This window comes from Propithecus coquereli, unplaced genomic scaffold (assembly GCF_000956105.1).
Source record: "Propithecus coquereli isolate 6110/MARCELLA unplaced genomic scaffold, Pcoq_1.0 Scaffold166, whole genome shotgun sequence".
Classification (NCBI taxonomy): domain Eukaryota; kingdom Metazoa; phylum Chordata; class Mammalia; order Primates; family Indriidae; genus Propithecus; species Propithecus coquereli.
In genome coordinates, this window is record NW_012141191.1 from 2,530,670 (window position 1) to 2,556,579 (window position 25,910).

The 25,910-nt window shown below is 39.5% G+C and overlaps 1 protein-coding gene across 1 annotated transcript in view; it reads left to right on the plus strand.

Annotated features, from left to right (window-relative positions):
- The window catches only part of TRPM3 (transient receptor potential cation channel, subfamily M, member 3), a 338,389-nt gene that overhangs the window by 118,507 nt on the left and 193,972 nt on the right, over positions 1 to 25,910 (plus strand). Inside the window, exon 9 of the mRNA XM_012641622.1 lies at positions 13,983 to 14,106. Coding sequence (XP_012497076.1) covers positions 13,983 to 14,106 — 124 coding nt within the window. The remainder of the gene's footprint in view (positions 1 to 13,982; positions 14,107 to 25,910) is intronic.

The following is a 25,910-nucleotide window of genomic DNA, read 5'->3' on the forward strand; positions in this document are numbered from 1 at the left end:
AGATTAGTGCCTGTAATTATGTGTGTGTGTGTATATATATATTTATGTATTTAAAATTTAAGTGAAGACTTAAAAATAGAACTGATAACATGACTTTTCAAATTAATCAATCACTAGGTATTTTTTGTATGCTTGTTTTAGACACCGTGGGTACTATGAAAAGAAGAATAACTTCCCTCAAGAGACGTGTGTATAATTACATTTGAACTCATATGATAACCTAATTTTCAATTAGATGTTAGTTACTGAGTTCTGAGAAGGCAGAAAGAGGCATAGGTTGGAGTGAATGGAGAAAGTTTCATGGAGAGTTACTACAATTTTTGCCTCTGTGGAATATATAAAAATACAGATATATAGCTACCTGTGTCACTGTATTCAAGCTCCACAATGCTAGAGTAGCTCCATTTATTTAGGAAAGTGCAAAATGAAATACATACTTTTGTCTCACAGTTTGCTATTTGATCCTCATATTGTGTCAATATGGAAGAATGAGGCATTGACTTTAAAAAAATTGTCTAGAGTTTAGGGAAGAAAGTACCATGGCAGCGAGAAGTTTCATTGATCTAGTTTGGCCCATCGGTTCCACACGTTGATTAAATTTACATTAGAATTGCTCAACTCCAAGCTTTTTGGGAAAGAGTACCCTTGAACATGAAGAGCAAACATCAGAAAAAACATAGCTGAGTAATCAATTATGATAAAGAAATCCCTTTTAAAGACCCATCATCCACAACTTTCAGAAAGCCCATCAATGCCAAGTGAAGATTTCAAAGTTATCTATTAATTACATTCCTCTGAGATTTGCTAACTCTTGACTACTTTTTTACCCCCTCCAAAAAATATTTTAAGTGAGCATGTGGCTATTAAACTTCAACATGCCTGAAAATTTCCTGGAAAGCTTTGGAAGACAAAGACCTCCAAATCTCCCAATACCCTGATTTTGATGTGCCTGGGATGGGACCCAAGAAACTACTTGAAACCAAAACCCCCGGAGATTCCAATGAGAGTGGTCCATAGACCACACTTTCAGAAACTCTGTTTTAAAATTTATAAAAATTAGTTTTCTCTTTATACTTCCCTGATTTTTTCAAAAATAGCTTCTCTACTTTCTACGCTTCATGTGTGTTCTTACATGTCACTGTATTATTGCCACAAGCACTTGGCACCCTCTGCCAAATTTTGTCTTTGGAACCCAGTTGACTTGAAAAGTGTATTGAACATCAATCACCTCATTTATTTCTTTACCACAGCTGTATTTGGTTCCAAACATCTGTCAGACTTGAAAATTCTTCCTTGAAAAGCAAGCTATGCCATAAAAATACTCATTTTGACAGGACCGACAGACATATCTGTTAGTATTTTTATTTACATGGATTTCTTAAGGGCATTCAGTTCACTTATTTCCTTACTTCTTTTGCAAATTGTTTTCTGACTATTTCAAAATATATGACCAATTTAGAAAAAGAAATAAAAGAAAATGAGAAAAGCAAAGGTATTTAAAAGTGAAATGGTGCTCATTGGTTGTCAATGGCGATTCTCTCGGCTGTGTGGGAGGGGAGATCCTTAAGGCCAACAGTGAAAGCTTAGCATTAGTGGAGTGCCACCCTCTTGCCTTTGACTTTACAATTGAAATGGACAACCATTAAAGAGTCCCCACCTACTACTTTCCTTGATTGATTTCCACTTTTTTAAAGCCCCTGAACTCTTTCTCAGATGAAATCTCAGGTAGAAAAAAACAGACAAGACACAGGTTTACTCTGTCGAAGCTGGGGGAAAAGACCTAGAGCAATGGTTCTCAAACTTTACTTTGCATCAGAATCACTCAGAGGGCTTGTTAAAGCAAACTGCTACATAGGAGGATTAAGTTTAAGAGATCTATTGTATTAATACATCCTGGGGACTGTAGTTAATAACAATATGTTGTATACTTGAAAATTGCTAAGACAGTAGATTTTAAGTGTTCTCACCATAAAAAAATGCTAAGTATATGAATTAATATATATGTTAGTTAGCTTGATTTAGCCATTCCACAATGTTACACATATCAAAACATCATGCTGTAGACCATAAATATATATAATTTTTACTCATCAATTAAATATAAATTTTAAAAAATAAGAGGAAACAACAATAATAACAAAACACAATTGCCAGCTTCACTCCTAGATTTTCTAATTCAATAAATCTGATTGATGTCAGTTAATTTGCATGTCAAAGGAGTATCCAGGAGATGCAATGCTGTTGGCCCAGGAACTGTACTTTGAGAACTACTTTCCCAGAGCCTCCTTCTCTTTGCCTGGCTCTCTCCCACTAAGACAGGTCTGAGGCAGCTCTGGAGCTCCTCCTCAAAATTCCAGAAGCTTCTTTATAAAACCCAATTGAAGACCCCTAATCTACAGGTCAACATTCCTTTGCTTGAACTCAAGACCCTCTGAATTTTGGTCCCAGCTCCTCTCTAAAACCCTCCCTCTTCCAATGAACTTTCCATTCACCCTACCACCCAACTAAACTGTCATCCCTACTGTTCCTTAAGCACATCGTGTTGTCTGCCTTACCATGAAATGTACAAATACATCTCCTTACCCACCTAATTTCTGGTAAATTTTTCTCTGAAGTTCTAAAATCTAGCCTGTCTCTCATGAAAAGATGTGAGGGCTATAAAATCCACAGACTTCTCCAAGTAAGGTAATAAATGTCCTGGTATTTAATCCCTCTCCTTTAGAGGAAATGAATTCTGAATCAACGTCTCTGACATTAAAATCTGCAGCTGCTAGAAATATAATGGATTAACATCTCACCCAGTGATATCATTAATAATAAATAATGTTTGGGATGTTCTTAATGGATTTTTCCCAGATTCCCCATGCAGTTCTCAGATGTTGATCATGGAACACGGGATTTATGAAAACTATATATAGCAGTGATGACCTGCTATAAAAGCTTCTTCAACCAGAGAAACTAAAAATGCATTAAAGTAGGATTTCAGTGTTAACTCAAGTCTGTACTATTTTTGTTCAGAAAAGTCTCCAGTTTCAATAAAGTCTTTTTTTTAATTGTCCTAAACTGTTTTAGAGTTGATATACATGTTTATTATGTTTTCTGGGGATATTCAAGGCAAAGCAATTGTCCATCCATGAGCATAAACCTCTAAAAATCTTGAGTAGGCAGTAAAGAATCCATTTCTCTAAATCCATGGAAGCCATGGTTCAGTGTCTTGGAAACAAACCTAAAATTTGGAGTTATTTAACCTTATGATTCCCTTGGTTTTCGCCATTTGATAGTATATTTGAGATTTTGTTACCTTTAGTGCAGAGATGACAAATACAGTTGACCCTTGAATAATATGGGGGATAGGGGTGCCAACTCCCAGTGCAGCTGAAAATATACATATATCTGTTGATTCCCCCAAAACTTAACTACTAATAAGCTACTGTTGACCAGAAACCTTACCAATATCATAAATAGTCCATTAGCACATATTTTGTACGTTATATGTACTGTATGCTGTATTTTTACAATAAAGTAAGATAGAGAAAAGAAAATGTTATTAAGAGACTCATAAGAAAGAGAAAATATATTTACTATTTATTAAGTAGAAGTGGATCATCATAAATGTCTTCATCTTTACGTTGACTAGGCTGAGGAAGAGGAGGGGTTGGCCTTGCTGTCTCAGGGATGGCAGAGGCTGAGAAAAATCAGAATATAAGTGGATCTGAGCAGATCCAACTTGGGTTGTTCAAGGGTCAACTATAGCTTAATTTTGATTATAAACTCTAATCAATTGGTAGTGGCTTTTTAGAATGATGTCTTGAACACGATTCTGAAGCCACATCTGGGCTCAGAGAAAAGAGCATGGTGATAGATTAACGATGTTTGATGAGGCAAAGAAAAGAATTTACAGTCAACATGCCAAGAATATCTACTGAAATAAAGCCAAAATCTTACAGATACCCTTATAGATATAAGATTTCCAGGCAATCGTAAAGTTATGCAATGAATCATGAAACCAGCGGGAAAAATAAGAAACCTAGGTGCCTGAAAGAAACTCAGGACAAACAAAGGAAATAGTCAATCTTTTATCAACACAGTGAAGCATATCTGTGCTGAAATTACCTGATGATATGAGCCTTTCCACACAGGCATAATGTATAAGAGATGAAGGACAAGGAGCTCTTTATTGTAGGACACTGTTTGGATTTGGCCTGAGGGATAAGCTAACTGAGTAACTGCCTACAGATATAATTCATAAGAAATAATTTAAAAAAACAAACCACCTAGAATGAATCCATCACAGAATATCTAACAAAAATTGAGAAAATTATATTTTCCCCAACATCCCCTAGAGTAGAATATAGGGTTAAAAGGAATCCTTTGATAAATTACTTGGAAAGAGAATTTAGACTTACCCCTTCTCTCTGCCTATCCCACTGACCCTTTCCCCAATAGTATGCTTGAAAATTTGAAATTACTATTTTTTAAAGCTTCTACATGCAACAGCCTGATATAAACACTTTATTTCATAAGCTCCATTCCATTATTATCCCCCTTTTAAAAGTGAGGAAATTGAGGACAGAAAGGTGCAGTGATTTGTTAAACATCTCCCAGCTAGACAGTGGTCTGCCCAGGCTGATTGAGGCTGGAACCAATGCCCTTAGCAGCTCTACCATGTTGCTTTCTAAGGATATGGGATCCAGGAACTACAAGAGCTTTATTTTTGCTTGCCTCAGAGCTGAGTTTTTCTGGACAACAGAGGAAGCTACATGCAGATTCCATCTTCTTTCCTCTCACATGCTGGTTAACTTCTCTTCTGAATAAATGTTAGACCAACTTGTAAAGTGTGTCAGTTGAAGGAGTGCCAGTGTTGTAGCCTGCGAAGAGTCCACGCATCACAGTCCAGCTCTGATTCTGTCTTTTATACGGGACCTAAAACAATAAAAAGTTTTGACTGTTCCTCTTGGCTGGCTATGACAATATTCACTGGAGGGATTGCACTTGGAATGAACTCAGAGGATGTGCTTTCCTTACTATGTTGGCAGCAGAGAGTGTACTTAACTACGTGGAAGTCCCTGTATCTACTGGCAACACTTCACTTTCTACTCCTGCGCACATTCATAGCCAAAGGCAAAGAAAAGGAGAGAAACTAGAGGCACAGCCAACACTGTTCGGGATTTTTCATCTAAATGCCCTGCTTGTCCCTGACTAAGATGGAGAGTTTGACAGCTCTGCCTGCCTTGGGAGCAGCACTGCCCAGCAGAACTTTCTGTGACGATGGCAATGTTCTGTGTTGTCCAATCGGACTGTCACTGGACACTTGAATTGTAGCTAGTGTGACAAAGGAACTGAATTTTAAATTTTATTTCACTGTAATTAATTTGAATTTAAATAGCCACATGTGGGTAATGGCTGCCATATTGGATAGCACGGCTCTAGCATCTCTGCAATTGGTTTCCACCAAACTGAGAATCTTTGAATGTCTGATGAATTTCCAGTGTTAGTTGACATTTTTTCCCGAAATATTTTAGTTATATTTTTCCTCCAACCAGTATTATGCATTCAGTCATTCAACAAATATTTTTTGGACACCTACTGTGTTCCAGGCACTATTCTAGGCACTGATGAAAACGTACCAGTGAAAAAAATAGACAAAAGTCCCTGTCCTTGTGGACCTTATATTTTATCAAGGTTAGATAGACAATAAATAACAAACATAATACATACACACATTGTATAATATTTTAGAAGGTGTATGGTGTGGGGGGAAACACATTGTGTAAGGGGGATCAAGATAAGGAGTGGTGAGAAAGCCATCCATCCTCAGCACCTTGGTTAGCACTGAAGGAAGGGGAGAAGAGAATACCTAAGTAGTATAATGCACAGTCCATGTATCCAAGGAGTTGACAGCCTACTTAGGATTTTCTTAGATTAATCTGGCTAATTAAAAGCCATATGTAAAATGCACAGCACAAAACTTATCTTCTAGTAGGTACTAAGCACCTTTCTTATCACTCTTAAACCCGTCACATCACCCACCTTCTGTTTCCTCTTCTGTGTGTATCTGTGCCTTCTGTTTTACCATAGCTATCTCAGTATTCTAAAGTGGGAAAATATGGTTTGGCATGAAGTAGGTTTTGTAAAAAAAGAAAAAAAGGAAAAAAAAGTGGGGAAAATAGAGAAGGGGGTAAGGAAGGGATTATTCAACACTGCTATGTGTCAGGAACAGTGCCAGGTGCTTTCCATACATGATCTCTTTTTTCCCAAATATATCGACCTTAAAAGACATATTTACCTCCATTTAACAGAGGGAGATGAAGGCTTAAAGACATTAAATAACCTGTCTCAGGTCCCTCACTAGTAAATAAAGGAGTTATATTCCAGCCAAAGGCACCATATTATTATAGTGTCTTGATTATGTCATTCCATCTTGTACAGTAGATTGTGAAACTGACCTCATCCCTTCCATGTATGTCATGGAATTCATTTAAAAAATGTAGATGTATATTGTGTTGATTTTTATGTGATATAATTACTTCCAGTTGTCAAAACTGCCAAGATTTATGTGAGGGAAATTATCTTGATATCACTGAAATTCTTAAAGTTTTCAAAGTTATTGAGCACTTTTATACATTGCCCTAAGCATGATGGGGTGGGGCTGGGGGGGACACAAGTGAGTAAGAAACTATTAACAAGAGCTACATAGCAATTCAAAGGCAAGGGGGATAAAGCAGTGCTCAGAAATAGAACCAAATACATGCTTTTGTGTTGGTGGCCAGTTCATTTCTAAACACCAACACCCTGTGATTTAAAGAAAGATAGTCAGAGACCAATAATATTTCTTAGGATGAATCTAATTAAAAGAAAAAGGATCAAGAAAATAAAATTATGTGAAGGTAAATCCCTATGCCAGTTCTCCCATTCTCCCAGATAGGCTCGAAGTCCATCCCACTATGAGGACAAAGGGGCATGGGGAAGACCACCTGGTTACCCACCACAAAACAGACAGCTACTCATTATTCAATCAATCCACACATATTCTTTTTGATCTAACATTGAGCTAAGCAGTCTTCCAGAACTTAAGGTACAGGCAGAATAAAAAAGCAATCACCCCTTCAGAAAGTTTATAATCTACTGGAAGAAGGCAAATGTGTGAACAAGCCATTTCCATGCAATACAATAATTATAGGAATACATATCGAGTGCTTTAGGTGCCCCAAGGGAGTGGTAATCACAGACTTTCACACAGGCGGTAGAATTTGAGCTGAGTTTTAAATGATGCATTTTGAGTGATGAGTTCAGGAGTAAAGAGAATTCCAAGTGATAGATATAGCAAGTTCAAGGGCATAGAGGCATGCAAAAGTCTGGCAGACTTGGGAGATATAGTATTCATGGGTAATGTATGGCAGGAGATGAGGCTGGCTGAGGAGAGAGACCATGGAAAAACCTTAAATGCCACATGCAATTTGAGATGTTACCTTGCTAGCGATGGGAAGCTATTGAAGTGGTTTAAGAAAGATGCTTTGTAGAAGAACCATTCAATCAACACCATGGGAAATAGACTGGAGAAGGATAGAGAAGAAATCAATTACCTGTCTGTTGGTGTCACCTGAGTAAGATGGTATGAGGACCCAATCCGAGGTAGATAGAGAATGAGGTAAACTGGAACAGTATTTTAGGAAGTCAAATTTTTGTGTTATCTAGTTTCTAGCAGGAGTTGCAAAAGCCAACAGGTCCTGCTGTTGCTTCACCTCTCCAAACAGACCCCAAAGTGAAATTAAGGAACCAAGGAAAAAAAAAAAAAACCTGTTTTTTGTGGCGACTTAACCAGGACCTTAAAGGCTGACCCATGCATGCACATTTCACTGACAATGTCCGTTATATACAGCATTTAACAGGGACAAAATGTGATGATGGTGTCTATGGAAAACAGACTCTGGCCAGGTGCCAAGGCCTAAATGAAATACCTGGTACATAGTACGTGCTAAATAAATGTAAATAGACAACTGGATCAAAAGGAGAAAATATTTTTAGGTTCTATGCACATCTCAGTAATAATATTTTGAAAATATTTATGAGTGGTTAGATTACTACTTCTAAGGAAAATGGTGTTTTTCATAATCATCTGTTAAAAGAGAGAATTCAAAGTAAGGCAGTTAAGACTGTTTATCACTCAACTATGAAAAAGATCACTGCTTTACAATGAATGTCTCATCTGAACAGAATCATGTGATGGAGGTGCTTGTCTCCAGGATGATCACCATCAATATATTCTTTTTCTATATATTTATGCCTTCCTCTCATCAAAATATGGAGTCTGTTCTTTCCTTCCTCCTGATCTGGGCTGCTCTTAGTAACTTGCCTGATTAACCAAATGTAAGGAAATGTCATTCTAGGACTTCTGAGGCTGTCATAAGAAGTTTTGCATTTCTGCCTGAGCCTCGTTGAACATTCTTTCTTGGAATCCTCACTTTAGGAGAAGCCAGATTCCACGTAAGAAACCCATCTACCCTATAACCACACAGGAGAAAGAAATGTGAGCCAACCCTCAGCTCCTTCAGCCATCCCAGGCCAGGTACCAGACTTGGGAGTAAGAAAGCCATCTTGGACATTCTAGCCCCAAAAGATGCCACATGGAGCATAATTGAGGCCCCAGACATTATGGACCCAGTTGAGCTATGGCAGCCTTCTTTGGCCATTCCAGCCACTCCAGTTGAGGCCTCAGATATCATGGAACAGAGATAAGTTGTCCCCACTGTGCCTGCCTGAATTCCTGACCCACAAAATCATCAAGACAACAAATAATGCTGTTTTATACAACCATGTTTTGGGACGTGTTACCTATTGATGGATTATAGAATACATGGCATACGACCCTGTAAGTTTCTTGAGACTAGAACTCTCTATCCCTAGCACAGTGCTGGCGCACAGTAGGCATTAATTGTTTGTTGAATGAGTGAAAAAACAAGTAGATATCTGCATGGGATATTTACAAGACTCCACTATAATTCAGCCTCCTAAATCTGCTACATATCTCCATTTTCCAAACATAAGAAAGAACTGGTGATCTCTAACCTCTCCAAAGTGGGAAAGTTACTTTTCCAGCCTTGTACCACGAGGCTCACCGGGTGTGCAGAGCACTGTTAACGCCAGGAGAGAGCTCTATTGTACATAGAGGCCCTGACATCTGTTCATGCTACTTAACAAAAAGGAATATATCCATGATTCTTTCCTAAAAAGCATTGTAGGACAACGTTTGAATAATAGTATATGCTTGCGTAGGACTTGCTATGTGTCAGGTACTTTTCTAAGCCTTTATAATGCTTAACTCATTCACAAGTCTATGATAGAAGTACTACCATAATTCCTATTTTATATATATGTAAAATACAACATAAAGACTGAACTTACACAAGATTGCACAGCCAACAGGTGACAGCTTAAATCCAGACAGCCTGGCCCTGGTGGCCATCATGCTTTACTAACAACGCTGTCCTGTCTCTCTGGGAAGAATCATGCTGTTACTTGTGGCTCCAGAGTCATGACATTTTGGACAAAGTGGTGACTTGTATGAAAAAAAAAAAGAAGAAATGCCATTCTCTGTGACCTCAGGCAAGACATGTTACTTTATGTGCCCTTAATAGAACATTTAGTAATTTGCTTTGGCTTCAAGCAAATGATAAAATTTCATTCTTCTTTAGAGAATTAGATATTCTGTAGGAAATGATGTCTTTTAAGTACCAAATTGTGGTATTATTAACAATTTTTTACATAAGTAAAATTTTCTTATATTGTGTCTGAATAAACTAATAGCATCTAGGAGGGTCACAGGAAGGGCTCCTGTCCATGGAAGCCATTAACCTAAGATTGGCCCTTAGAGTCCCATTGAATTCTAAATGCATTTTCTGATTTTTAAATCTGGGAACAAAACTCTAATTTGCAGGTAATTAAATTCATTCTGAGAAAAGTATTCGTGTGTGTGGGTTATATTGCCAGCATTTGAACAGAATAGTGATAGCAAACTGTGGGGCCTTTTGTTGGTTACCCTGAGCACTGAATAAACATTGACCTATTTTAAATGCTTGGTGACTCATCCACAAAGCTCCAGATCAAAAGTACAGCATTTAAATAGAGACACAAATGCCATAGTAGAAATTTCCCTCACTTCAGTGACTCTACTTCCTATCACAAAGCCCTCTAATTTGAGGTGTACCAAAAATAACATGGCCCCTATGGAGCCACAAATTAACAGTTTCCAGAAATAGGACCACTTCATCAAAGACTCAATTCCAAAACTAAAACGTCATATAATACTATGTCCATGTTTCGATGTCAAGAAACTTTCTGTCAATATTCTAGGGCCATAAAAGAAATCTAAAATGGGAATATCTCTAATTTTTCTGATGATTAAATATCACGGTCAAAATTTTTTAAATCACTCCAATATTATGCAGAAAAAAATGGGAAAAACAATAATTTCAATAGAGTAGGCTTTCCAATATCCTAAGGAATATGGTCACAAAATAAGAAAGGGTTCTTGGAGAAGACAGAGTAAGACTTTATACCAAACAGAAAATACCTAGTTTAGCAGAACAAATAGTTGTGAAAAATTAGAAGCAAGTATACTCTTCAAACTACTAAATGCACTTTGCCTTTGTCTTCATTTACCAGTTTTCCCTTACCTTCTCTAAATCTGTTTAATTTCCTTCTGATGTACTCTATATATACAAAAATGAAAAGCGTATTCCTGCTACAAATGAGCTTGAATTTCTCCCTCCAATGCAGATGATTAGGAAACTGGAAGACGTAGAATGCAAACAGGAACAGCAACAGCATGGGACAAAGCAAAGTCAATAGGCTCAACTCAAACATGGAGAACATCCATCAATGTGACTTGGCACAAGTTATTCAACCTCCTTAGGCCGCTGTTTTCTCTTCTGCAAAATAGAATTAATACCTGCTTGTCTCACAGATTATTGTGAGATTATCTTGTGGCCCATTGTGTATGGTAAACCACAACGTGCTACAGACACACCAAATGTTATGTGGGATTTTATTTAAAACGTTATTAAACTCCTTCTGCCAAAGGCATGACACCTAATATCTGTTATTATCTCTTTGTTAAAAGGAGAGATCTGCAAAAGTCAGGGAACTGTTAAAGGCAGAGAAGCACCAAAAATGAGATTTTCTCCTTGATGGAATCAGAAGGATGGGAAAAAAACTAAACCAGGAATAGCAGTTATTTAATGTTTAATGAGTGTAACCTAATGCTTTGGATGGACCAAATGACCTTTGTTCCACCTAAAGTCATCTCTGTTCTATCAGTGATAGGCACCCCACACTTTGGAAAACACCAACCTAGAGAATTCTTCTACTTCTAGCATTCTATGGTTCTTGTTGCTAAATGATTTAGCCAAAGCCGCACTTCAGTCAGTTGTGAAATTGGGCTCAAAAGTATAGGATTGTTAGTGTCTTTCAGCTCTCCTAACCACTGAAAGCCACAATCAGCTAAACTGCACATCAATCCTCAATTTTTACAAAGTGACAGACTGGATACAAGTGACAGACAGATCCCTCAAATAGAAAATGACCTCAGGGAACTGGGATTTCATTACAGATGGTTGGCCATGGAAAACAAATTTTGAGTTGTTATCAAATTGAACACCTGCAGATGAATGATTGGATCTATCAAATGACTAATCAGGAGAGTCCCTGCTGTTGATAATCATGTACAACATTCGTGTACTCTTGATATTGCAGAACTCTCCAGACCCATCCACTTGGGTTGCCTGTCAAGTAGACACACGCCCAGGTATGAATGCTCATGTCTTCACCCTTCAGGAAAATTAATTGGCAACACAAACGTGATCATGTCACTCTCCTGCTTAAATCCTCCAATGGCTTCTCATTGCCTGGACGATAAACCCAAAATCTCTACCACGATCTCCAGAGTCCACCGTGACCTTGTCCCTGCTCACCCCTCTGCAGCCTCATCTCGTTCCACTCTTTAATTTGCTCTCTGTGTTCCAGCCATACTAACCTTTTATTTTCTCCAAACTAGGCCTGTCTGTGCCATTTTGTATGCTGGAATGCTCTTACCCAGCCCCACCCCACGCCCAACCTGCTAATGCTCATTCATTCAAGTCTCAGATAAAACTTCCTCAGAGGAGTTTTCCCTGAACCCCCTAGATTAGATTAGGTTCATCTGTCACAAGCTTCTCTACTTCTTTACCGCTGACAATCACAGTTGAATTGCTGATTTGTGCCTTTCTACTCCACTGGCACATAGCTCACTGAAGGCTGGGAGTGTATATATCTCATCTATCCCCTCAATCCCTGGCATATCCCAATGTCTGGCAGTAAGTAGACATTCACTGTGCATTTTTTGAATGAATGAATGAATAGTTTCAGGCTGATCCACAGTTAAGGCCACAAAATCATCTGGAATAACTTAATTTTGAGAGAGGACCTGGTATTTTTTTTCCAACCTTATTCAGACCATCCTCTTTTTCTAAATGTGTATATTCTTGATAGAGATCTTCCTGGTGCAGTGGGACAGAGGACAGAATAACCCAATCCTCCGCCCTACTGAGTGACTTTCCAGGATCCTTGGTACAGTTCTGAAATGGGGAATGCCATGTCCTCAAAGTAGAAATACCATAACATCCAATCTAGTACATTCAGGTGAACCTCACACAACCCAGCGCATAGAAGACCACTGATACGAAGACATTCTTAAACCTCCCATCTTGCCTTTTTTTAAGCAATAAAATTCATCTTGCTTTCATGTTGATGAAAATTTCACAACTGCTTGCTCAAGTAGCCACAGTGATGGAGAGAGGCAGTGGTATGGGGCACTTGGTGTAAAAAGTGGCAGCATGGTGTAGTGCAAAGAGCACTGAACAAAGAGTCATAAGAACTGGGTTCTGGTTCTGGCTCTGCCACTTACTTGCTGCATGGCCTTAAGCATTTGGTTCTTTCTGGTTAAAATGTCCTGCCTGTGAAATAGGACAAATCTCTTGTCTGTAGGGTGCCCGTAAGCACCAAATGAAAAAATAATTTATTTTACTATTTTATCTGGGAGTTGCTAATACTTCAATGATGAAAGCAATTTGTAAAGTGTAAAATACTAGGCAAAATGTGGTAACTTAGCTACTGATCCTTGTGAGCATTTTATCTTCCTTATGTAGAGTGGTATCTGTTGTTAACAAAATGACTTTTCCTTCCCTGCTATTTGATGGCTGGTAGAGAGAGGGAGCCTTCTTCTCATCAGACTAGTGAGAGAAAAGTTAAAAATTAGTTGTGATTAATCCATAGTCAAGACATAATTGAGCATTGATTGGATACAATGTACCTCCCCTGTTTTCATTCATTCTTCTGTAGAATAAAAACTATCTTTCAGTAAGACAGCCAATATGATACCACCTTATAGATCAGACTGTTGTTTGTTGTAACAGAGCAAAAGCTTGAAATAAAAATGATGAACTGAATCATAGGCCAAATAAGTTACCACCTACATGGAATGATTTTAGAGGAAACATAACTCCTATCTGCTTATTGATGTTCAAAAATCCACTAATGAGATATAATTTTCATTTCCACCATTAGAGATGATGTTGCAATCTCAATCTCCTTTAGGAAAATAATACAGTAAATTCTTACCAAGATGCAGTTGACTAATTGAAGACATTTTTTATAATAGAACTTGAAGAAGAGAGCATTAGACATATGCTATATGAAAAAAAGAAAAAGAGAAAAAAGAACTATATCAATCTCCCTATTTTACTAGGTTAGACATGAATGTGGATTTATTTGTAAAAGCACTGCTTTTTAAATTATCACATTTGAAATGACTACTGTAAGAAAAATTTGGGAAGAAGTAACTCTGATCTAAAGTAAACCCTCATAATGCATTCTTGGGTTCTATAATATTTCTCAGAAATATGTACTGAAGTTGATTGATCTGGTTTTTACATTGTTTTTAATTGCAGACTCATAAATGAATCTTTGAGGGACCAGCTGTTGGTGACTATCCAAAAGACTTTCACATACACTCGAACCCAAGCTCAGCATCTGTTCATCATTCTCATGGAGTGCATGAAGAAGAAGGAATTGGTACGTAATTCCTCATGAGTGACCGGGCCCTCTCCGCATTCCCAATCATTTTCATGAATCACACATCATTTTTTCCTTCTGGCTAAGCTTCGAACCCTCCTCAGGCTCCATTGGCTCCAGAAATTTCCTCCCCTAAATAACTAAGACAGGAGCTCTTTTTCTGCTTTTTCTGCCTTGCATTTAATGAAGTGTGTGCAGCAGGGTTTTAGCATCATTTCCTTTTGGAGCTCGTCCAAATGCTCTGACTATCCCAACCAAATGAGTTGAAGAGAAAAAATAGGTTTCCTCCTGGAAAATGCTTCAGCTGATCCTCTTAGATTTCGGGTTTCATTTCGTGTGTGAGTAACGAATCACTGCTGTGCTTTGTGTAGAATATCTTCAGTGACACAGGTTCCAGGCAAATCTGATCATCTGTGCAGGCAGAAAATGGAGAAATGTACTCAAGGAACACTGGAAATGTCTGTAGTTTCTGACATGTTCTCCAGTTGCTACAAAAGCATTTCTTACATTAGAGCAAAATGTCTTACAAATGTGGTATAATCAGACACCCTCTATTAAGGTGAACAGAAATTATAGGAGCTAACATTTAACAAGCACTTGTGATATGCCAGGCAGGGAGCGAAATCTTTACACATATTAACTTGTGAGATCTTTGCAACTGTCCTGATAAAAGTGGTATCATTATTACCCTCACTGAACAGATAAGGAAACTCAGACTCACTTGACTAATAAATGAGGAACTAGGACTCAAAACTAGTGATGTTTAATCTCCGTGGGAAGTATTTTTGTTCTGAAATTGTCTCCTTGAAGCCAATGTAGTGAATCGCCCACTCGAGGTAGCTTCCCGTCAGACCTCAGCAAGAGAGGATGTTCTCAAAGGTCAGGTGAGCCCAGCTGCTGACAGGGATGGCAAAACATTTAGAAAAAGAGAAATTGATTAGAGTAGACAAAACTCAGTTCTGGAAAGCATCCATACAGCCTCTGTGGGAAGCCTTCCAGCAGCTTCCGGGTTTCAGATGAGAGGAGTGGAGATGAGGGACGCGGTCTGGCCGCCCCGAATCAAGAAGCCAGCAAGCACACAGGGCCCACAGTCACGACTGCTGTGGTCTCAGGAGAGCCTCTCCCAACCCTGAAAGTGCCACCCGCGCGTGATATCCCCCCATCTTGGATGTGGCTAGCTCATGGCATTGCAGCTCATGTGCTTCTCCACCCAAGAAGGTGCTGACACTCTGAGCTTCTGCATGCAACAGTGGAGATTTTCTTTGGAGTACTGACGTTTTTCCAATGCTGAGGCCAATGCTGACTGAGAAATCTTACCAGAGCTATACATACCAGAGCTATAGATTTGTAGCAGTGCTACAAATTTCCTAGAAAGGCAGTGAGGAGCAAAATTCAAGGAACCAGTTGGAAGTCATAAAACCAAATGAAGCTGAATGAAGTTCTTTGAGTATTTCATGGAACTGTTCTATGGGATTCTGCCTAATTGTCATATCATTTAATCATGGCCCCTGCTGAAAAAGTCAACTGCATTGTAATGCAAGTTATGTATTACAAGAAATGTGAGGTATTCTGGGCTCCAGGTTGAGGAACTGTGTTCTTAACAAGCAATACATTATCTTATGTCCACATCTGGGCAAAAAGAAATGAGAAATTTTTAAACTTATAATTACAGTATAATTATAATAGTTTCCATTTCTGAGGGACCATTATGTGCACAGAGAGTACTAGATGCCCTACTAATGGGGTGGACATGAAGCGGGTGTTGCATTTCTCCTTTTGCAGGGCACGGGCCAGCACTGAGAGTAGGAGAGGTGAGGAGGAGTACACACAGCCAGGAAGGGCCAAGCTCAGACTGCCTTGCTGCAGTATTATTCACTCATCAGGCTGCACCGCACAGCACACAAAACAAGAAAGCATTGCACAGTGGAGTTCCTCTTTTCTCTTATATCCTTCAAAGTTTTTTTATTGCCTTTACAAACTAGATGGTATATAATATTAGGAGGCCAATCTAACCACTGCCAAGTTCAGCTAAGGGATTTGGTTCTAGAGCTGAGGAGATGTATTTTTCCTCCGAACACCTAATGAGCTTACAGAATAAAGACCTGCCCTATGGATGCATATTGATTAATAGCTGTGAAACCTGGGCCTCCTCATGGAAAATATGGGCCCTGTGTGGTGTCCTAGTAGGTGGCTCAGTCCTTCACGACACCATACAGAGACACTGCTGTACTTTCTACACATTCCACGTAGTTCTTGAAGAAATTCACTCGTTGTTCTGCTTGTGCGAAACCTGTCACCCTCTGAGAAGATATGTCCCCGTAAAATTGAACCCGTGAGCTAAGTTCCATCAATGTTTTCACACTAAAAAAAGTTAAAAAGATAAAAACTATCCACAACATATTAATTTGGGAGCAAATGTAAGAGATCAAGACTTAGTGTCCCTCCACCATCATCCTCCTCAAGAGGGATCTGCACATAAAGGAACATCAAGGAAAAGAGGACCCCAGGTAGCCACGCACATGACGAGGCTGATCACGTGCATAGAAACCACAGATCCTTTTCATTCCAGAGGGCAGTGCCAGCCCCTTCTCTCCCATCGCCTCCCAGAGCTCCTGTTGGCCCTCTGAGCTCCTGTCGGAGGCTTCTCCCATCACCATGGCCAACCCCAAACTCGGGCAATACATTTGCCCTTGATACCCTGGAGTGAAGGAGGATGGGCCGGACTCAGCATTGCAAGCCCCATGGTATGTGTACCCCTGCACAAGTCGTGGTGGGTGACAGCACCAGCCCTGCTCCTACTTCACCGCCTCCCCCTTCCACACTGGTGACTCCTCTAGTTCACTGTCCTCACTGCCAGCTGCTGGACCTCCCAGGGTCCTGTGCAGTTCATCTTTCCATCCCTTCCCGGCCACACCTGGGAGTCATGTCTCCACTCAAAGCTGATGCTGCTCCAAAATCCAAGACTTTAAAATCCACTCCCTACGCCAAAGACAACTGCCCCATCTCCCCTGCTCCCATCACTGCATTCACACTGAACCTGAACTTGGATGCCAAGCTTCTCTGTAATTCGCTAGCCTGAGATCAAACGCTTCAGGTAATCTACATGAAAAAATGTTTAAAACTGTAGTTTTCTTTTCCCCGTGCCTTCTTGAGAGTCCATGCTATGTATTTCCACTCTCCCCTCATCTGAGTTTGCTTACCTGTTTACTCCTCCATTCTATGTACCTAATGCTTCTCTATATCACTTCCAGAACTGAGTCATTTTGTTCTAATTCAACGAGGCCTTCTATAATGCTGAGTAATCCTTGTACTCGTCTCTGGTCGATAGCCATCCTGTTCCCTGCAAGCGTCATTCTAAACCTTTCATATTCTTTTCAAGTTTCAAATCACATCCACTTCCCCTTATTCTTTTTATAGATTAATATTTTAAATGCTAATCCTTGGTTGTATGTGTTATAGATACCTTTTCTCAGTTTGGGGCTTGTTTCTTCACTATATTAACTGCATCCTTTGATAAACAGAAATTCTCAAATGTAATGTGCAGTCATGCATGGCTTAAGGACAGGAATACATTCTGAGAAATGAGTGGTTAGGTGATTTCATTGTTGCAAAAACATCATAGAGTGTATTTACACAAGCCCAGGTGGTACAGCCTACTGCACACCTAGGCCATGGGGTATAGCCTATTGCTCCTAGGCTACAAACCTGTACAGTGTGTTACTGTGCTGAATACTGTAGGCAACTGGAACACCACTGTAAGCATTTGCGTATCTAAACATGTCTAAACATAGAAAAGGTACAGTAAAAACACAGTATTATAATCTCATGGGACCACCATTGTATATGTGGTGCATTGTTGACCAAAACATTATTATGCAGTTCATGCCTGCAGTTAAATTTATCAGCCTTTTCAATGTTTTGTTCTTCTTGCCTCTTGTTTAATAAACCCTTCCCTACTCAACTATCAAAAAGATATTCTTCTATATTTTCTTCTAAAATGTATTTGCTTTCACCTTTCACATTAAATCTGTAACGCAAAATTGATTTTTTTTTTTTGCATATGATATGAACTAGGAATCCATATGGCTGCCTAACTGACCTTGCATCATTTACTGAATGGCGCATCCTTATGTTGCATAATGCCAGCTCTGTCCTGAGTCAAGTTTCCGCACATACATGAGTCTTTCTGACTTCTCTACTTGTCTAGTCCTGCCCCAGTGCCCTACCTTCCTAATCGGTACATAATAGCTTTACAATAAACCCTATTGTATGTCAGGGCAAGTCACACTCCTTGTTATTGTCCAGGATTGTCAGCTATTTTAGCTCTTTATTCTTATATATAAATTTTAAAGTCAGGCTTATCGAATTGCATACACACACACACGAGCACTCTCTCTCTCTCTCTCTTTCTCTCTGTTGGGATATGGATTGAAATTACATTGAACTTACAGATTCATTCTCCTCATGCTCAACAGAAGACTTATTTAAGCTCCCCCACTTTCTTCCCCTCCACTCCCATGTGACTGTTTCTTGGTCAATGCTTTTTTCCTTCTATATGGTTTCAGAGGCAGCAGTGCCCCTCTTCTCCTCTAAGATCAATCTCTAAACTTAAGTAACACCTCTCATCACTTTGTACTTCCTCTGTGATCTTGGCCTAGAAAATGTACATTTCTTGAACAGTAACCCTCTTCATTACTGCCTCTGCAGTGGGTTCTGCTTTTATCTTTTCCACCTTCCTAAAGCTTCAGTGACACTGTGTTTTTCTGCTAATCCACCAACATTTCTGTTTCTCTTCCTCTTTTCCTTGCCCTTCTTATTGCCTTTGTCCATAAACACAAACATTACCTGAAGCTTTATTCTTGGTCCTTTCTTCCTTTGTGTCATCTTTTTAGAGAAATAATTTAAAATCTCCCATCACAGATTATATTAATTTCTCCATGAAATTCTGTCAAATTTTTGCTTTATATATTTTGAGATTATGTTATTAGGCTCATAAACTTTTATAATAGAATAGCTAAATTTCTTAGTGAGTTATTTTCTTTTTTCTTCATTCTTTTTTTTTTCTTTCTTTTTTTTTTTTGAGACAGAGTCTCACTCTCTTGCCTGGGGCAAGTGCCGTGGCGTCAGCCTAGCTCACAGCAACCTCAAACTCCTGGGCTCAAGCAATCCTACTGTCTCAGCCTTCCGGGTAGCTGGGACCACAGGCACGCGCCACCATGCCTGGCTAATTTTTTCTACATATATTTTTTAGCTGTCCAATTAATTTCTTTCCATTTTTTGGTAGAGACGGGGTCTCGCTCTTGCTCAGGCTGGTCTCGAACTCCTGAGCTCAGAATGATCCGCCCGCCTCGGCCTCTCAGAGTGCTAGGATTACAGGCGTGAGCCACCGCGCCCGGCCTCTTTTTTTTTCTTTCTTTTGTTTTCTTTTTTTTTTTTAAGACAGGGTCTTGCTCTGTTGCCTGGGCTAGAGTGCAGTGGCAGCATCATAGCTCACTGTAACCTCCAACTACTGGGCTCAAGTGATCCTCCTGGCTCAGCCTCCTGAGTAGCTGGGACTACAGGCGTGCACCACCACATCCACACCCAGCTGACTAATTTTTGTAGAGACAGGATCTCACTATGTTGCTCAGGTTGGTCTTGAACTCCTGGCCTCAAGCGATCCTCCCACTGTGGCCTCCCAAAGTGCTGGGATTGCAGGCATGAGCCACCATGCCTGGTGAGTTATTTTTCTATCACTATTCAGAATGTGACCTTATTTATTCCTGACAATGCCTTTTCCTTACATTTCAGCTCAGCTGATCATAAAACACTCACATCAGCTTCTTTTAGTTTATAATTTCCCAGTATAGAAAATTTCCGTACTTTTTCTATTTTCAACTTTTCTGTACCCTATGTGTCAGGTGAGTTTCTTAAAAATGGTATAAAGCTTTTGTTTTTAACATCATATTTGAAGCTCTATTTTTTAAATGATAAGTTTAATCTATTTGCATGTATTTTACACTGTTTACCCTAATAACTTTTTTCAACTCTTTCATTCATTCATTTGGTAAGATAGTCTCAACTGCTGAGTCTCATTTAAGTATTTCACTATAATGCCCTTTTTTCTTGGTAATATCATACATCTATTGGCTTCGACAATAATTTACAAAACTCTACACCTGGCCCTAACCTTTCTCTCCCAATCTCCACAACCGTAATTGCAACTTGCAGTTGGATGTCTCACCTGGTTGTCCCATTGTTACTTCAAGTTTAACCTGTCCGGAAACAAAATCAACCTCTCCACTACACTCGAGTGCCTCCCAAACCTACACCTCCACAAGGCTTTCCCTTCCAACTCTTGTTTCATTTCCTCAATATCAAAAGCTTCAGCTCTTCCCTTTTTCTCACTGCACTGCAACCAACCAATCATTGCCAAGTTATTCTGATTTTCTCTTGGTGGTGTCTTTCATGTTGGCCTCCTCCACCTTGATGTCGGTGCTACCATCCTGGTTCAGATCCTTGTTTCTCTTCACCAGGGTCATTGCGATGGGTTCCTACCTGGTCTCGAGAAGGAAACCTTGTTCTCCCTCCTCCAAGCTACTCTACGCACTGCTCCAGGCTGGGTCTTCTCGAAGCCCCCTTCTGATATTGTGACTCTCTTGCTCAGATGGTTTCAGGGACTTCCTTTTGCTACTGACTAAAGTCCATCCTATTTATTGTGGATTTTGAGTCTCCCTTCCCCCCACCACAGTCTGCACGTGGTGTGGAATTTCATCCTCACACTCTCCATTGCCTCCCTTTCCTGCCCTGTTCCCCAGCCAAATAAGCCAGGCTTTCCAAACTCCCATAGTTCCCTTCACCTGGAAAATCATTCTCTCCGCTGCCGTTTCCACTCGCTCAAATCATATGCGACTGCAAACATCCAACTGTGACATCTCACAATTGCTTCCTATGGTTTTCAACAGAAAAGCGCATGGTATAATCTTACAAGTTCCCTGGTGGCCTGTGTCTAAGCTGCTCATTGGTGGAAGCTCTTTTGCATCATTGCTCCCATAGGGTCCCTGACATGAGTTGTTATGTGTGTAACCGCTGTCAGATTAGTGGTTATCATAACCTGGATTAAATGGTAATCGTTTTAAATGAGATACCTTCAGTGGCTAGCAAAGGAAAGAGAAGTGAGAAAGAAGGGAGAGGGAGAAAGGGAGAGAGGGAAATAGGGAGACAGAGAAAGAGGGAAAGAGCAAGATTTCAATAATCACCCATTAAATCTACATCTGGGTCAAATGGACTTTATCCACTATGCTTCTCATACACAAATGAAATATTCATATGCCAGACTTCTTTTCCCATAAAGGTGAAATGTGAGCTCATATTTAATTATGTTAGAAGATAAAAATTAAACACCAGCAATTTTGTCCTAATTTGTTGCCTTCTCCATGAGGACTTCATTTAGTAATACTTGATTATAAAATACAAGGAATAATCTGAATTTTATTCATCTTACCTCAGAACCTAGAGCACTTTGGCATTTTCCTACCCTATTATTATATGGCTTTTGGCAAATTGCTTCAACAATCTTAATAACTGTTATTTATTATTTCTTAACCCACCATGTAGTTTCCAAAATAAGGTAGTCGTCCAATGGCTTATTTTATGTTATATATTGTTTATTGGAGCATTCATGGCATGAATGTAAAAAGAAAAAAAATCATTAACTTAACATCTTAATCTCCTGACTACTTCTTGGCAGCTTTTGTAATGCACTTCACAGCCTTTATGGTAAGGTAACATGAGCTTCCTACTTACTTTGTTACAGCTGCTTCTCATTGGCAATAATGATTCTAAAATCAAGAAGCAAATATTGCAACTAGAGTATTAAGTCTGTTTATTCAGTCCATCAATTCAGGATGCATAGGAATAAAAATAAATTGATTTTTCCTTAAACATCATCAGTCAAGAAGCTTTCAAGGACCATTGCCTTTGTCTGTTCAGGCTGCTATAACAAAATGCCATATTGGGTGGCTTATAAACAACAGGAATTAATTGCTCACAGTTCTGGATGCCAGGAAGTCCAAGACCAAGGCTCTGGTAGATTTGGTGTCTGGTGACACTTTCTCATAGATGACACCTTCTTAGTGTATCTTCATATGGTGGAGGGGGCAAGAAAGCTCCCTCAAGCCACTTTCTAAGGGCGCTAATCCCATTCATCAGGACAAAGCCCTCATAACCTAATCACCCATCAAGGCCCCACTTCCTAGTATCGTCACCTCAGTGATTAAGATTCAAGATATGAATTTTGGGGGAACAAAAATATCCAGACCATATATAGCATTCATATAGATATCTACTAGAAGACATGGAGAAGAGGTAGTTTGAGGGCAGTTAGAGGGAACTCGGTGTCTACCTTTATTGGAACATAAGGGATGCACAACCTAAGAAGCTAAACTTAAACTTCACTGTTATACCCTAGCAGCTAAAGCTGTAAAACCCCATTATCATCACATTCTCTCATGGACAGGGCACCTTAAGGTGAGGAAAAGCCAAGGACATATAAAATGTGCTAATGGGCTAAATGAAAGCAAAGATATTGGGTCATCACCTTTGTATCCTTTTTAGTAATTTCTTTGTAGCATCTGATCCTGTCAACTTCCTCTTACATTCCAACAGTCCATGTCAGACTCTCTCAATTTTTGAAATCTTTCTTTGTCACTTCTCTTGCAATTCATTTTCTCTTTCCATTGTTAGTTTCTCTTCTTCCCCCCCCCCCTTCTATACATAGGTGTTTATCAAAGCTCAATTCTTGGCTCTTTTCCCTTTTGTTCACTATTATGACTTCCATTACCATTTTAATTGAGACAACTCCCAAATGCACAAATATTCGAGCCTTGCCTTCCTCCAAGCTCTTGCGTTTCCAAATTCCACACTCTTGCTCACACCCTCATTCTTCCTTGCCTAGATTATAGCTATTTCCTATGAACTTGGTTCTCCTAGTATAATATTCCACCCCCTTCCCAACAATCCATCCCGTACACTGCAAGGCTTAGTACATTTTCCTGTAAAGAAGCAAATAGTAAATATTTTAGGTTTTGTATGCCAGATACAGTCTCTGTCAAATACTCTTCTTTCTTCATTTGCTTGCTTATTTTTAAATGGTACTTTAAGATATAAAAAACACTTTCATTTATTGGTTATAGAAAACTGGATCATGAACCAAATTTGACCCGCAGGCAGTGGTTTGCTGGCCCCTTGCTGCAGTAATGCCTGATACTTCTTAATGAAGCACAGATTCAATCACATCACTCCTTTGAATGTAAAGTATAATGTTTTGCTTCTAGTTGCAGTTTTAAATTCCATTGCTTCTTTATGAACCCTTCACACTAACCAAACTGATCTTCTTACAGTTATTTTTAAATTTTTTATTTCCCTGCATTTTTGTTCAAGCTTAAAGCACTCTTTTTAGTCATATCCAACTGCCAAACACATGCACATATATACATATGGGTGTACACACACACACACACACACATACACACACACAGCTGGAATACACTTAACTCCTTTATTTGTAACTCTTTTGTGGTGTTTGTCAATTATACTTTAAGATATTTATGTACATCTCTAACTTTCTATGTATGCTTTTAAGAGCAGAATCTGTCTGATTCATTATTCTATGTTTTCTTTGCACTTACTCATGCCTAATTGTGCTTAGTACCATGGTGTGTACACAGAAGACATTCAGTAAATCTTTGTTTAATAGATAAGAGAGTGAATGAATGAATCCAGATGAATATAGCTTAGTGGGGATGATGAATATTCAGTTTCCATAAATTTTATTAAAATCTCTGTCAGGGTAGCAGTCTGCTCTGGGTTCTTGGTGTGCTCTTGGCCGAAGAATAACCAGACACCCTGGAGTGTCAGGTCCAGCCTCTTGGTGGAGTGTTATCCTAGTTCTTTAGCTCCTTGCTTGGAAAAATATCATAAGCAGGGCAAGTGTGATGGAATGATCACAAGGAGGAAGCAGTTTACACGAGTAGCTTTATATTGTAAAATGAAACAGGTTTGTCTCTGTAAGTGGACAGAGAGAGACAGACTGACTCACTGACTTACTAACTGGCGGAGTGTTATCCTAGTTCTTTGGCTCCTTGCTTGGAAAAAAATCACAAGCAGGGCAAGTGTGATGGAATGATCACAAGGAGGAAGCAGTTTACACTAGTAGCTTTATATTGTAAAATGAAACAGGTCTGTCTCTGTGAGCGGACAGAGAGAGACAGACTGACTCACTGACTTACTAACTGACTCCCTCTCTAGGAATTCTCGAGTTGTTTCCTTTCATTGGCCTATTCTGGGGAAGGGCTTTCAGCAGCTGTGGGATGTTACCAAATGATTAACAGGTGTTCTCAAGGTTGAATCTGCATATGCGAACTCCTTCTCTAAAAGCCCTACCTGGGGTGGGGGTGGGGTGATGAACCACAACATAGATTTAAGCTAATGACATAACAATTAGCCTTAGGTTACTCTAGGTCACTTTCCAAATCCTATTATGCTTGGGCTGGGGAATTCCTAGATTAGTAAAGCGTTCCCTCCTTCCCCAGGTGTAGCAGTTGCTTGGGATAGGATTAAGGGTGGGGCAACACCAAAACTGAGTGCCCACCCTTATCCTTCTTCCCAGGTGGGGCAATTGCTCGGGGCAGCACCAAAGCAGGGCACCCTTGTCCCTAGAAGAGCTGGAGATCCTAGCTATCTACCTAACATCTCTACTAGCACAGTGACACATCCCCTTAGGGAATTATAGATTTGATTTATGGACTTAGATTTGATTCAGATCCATCCACTTAAGTTGCAGTACCCATGGAGGCAAGCTAACGTGGTGATTATGAGGGGCAAGCTCTAGAAGCAGGCAACCCTGGATCTCAATTCTGGCTTTATCACTCAAGTGGCTTAGCCTGCATTAAGCCCCAGGATCCTCAGCTTTAAAAGAGAGTGGTAATAATCTCTATGTGTGCTAGGATCTGCCATACGTGGAGTTTCCTCCTTTTTTCTTTTTTTTTTATTTATTATTCCAGGGTATTGTGAGGATACAAACATTATAGTTACACTTTATGTCTTTGCCTCACCCAAATGCGGGTTAAAGGCTTGCCCTTCCCTCCCTTTAGCGCTCTCCATGTCCTTTAGTTGTAGATTTGCCCCCCCATCCCCCTAATCCCTAGAGAGTATTTCTGCCATGTGATCACCCTAGTGTTGATCAGTTAGTACCAATCTGATGGTGAGTACAAATGGATCCCGTTCTTCTGCTCTTGTGGTGCCCCACTTTGGATAATGGGCTTAAGTTTAATCTAGGAAAGTATAAGAGGTGCTAGATCACTGTTGTTTCTTATAATTGAGTAATATTCCGTTGTAAACATATACCAAATTTTAATAATCCACTCATGGATTGACGGGCACTTGGGTTGTTTCCACATTCTTGCAATAGTGAATTGTGCTGCCATAAACATTCGGGTGCAGATGTCTTTATCGTAGAATGTTTTGTGCTCTTTTGGGTAGATGCCTAATAGTGCTATTGCTGGATCGAATGGTATTTCTATTTTTAGCTCTCTGAGGTATCTCCAAATTCTTTTCCACAGAGGTTGCACTAATTTGCAGTCCCACCAGCAGTGTAAAAGTGTTCCTGTCTCTCCACATCCTCGCCAACATTTGTTGTTTTGTGTCTTTTTGGTAGAGGCCAATCTCACCGGGGTTAGGTGATACCTCATTGTGGTTTTGATTTGCATTTCTCTAATGATTAGAGATGTTGAGCATTTTTTTATATGTTTGCTGGCCATTATTCT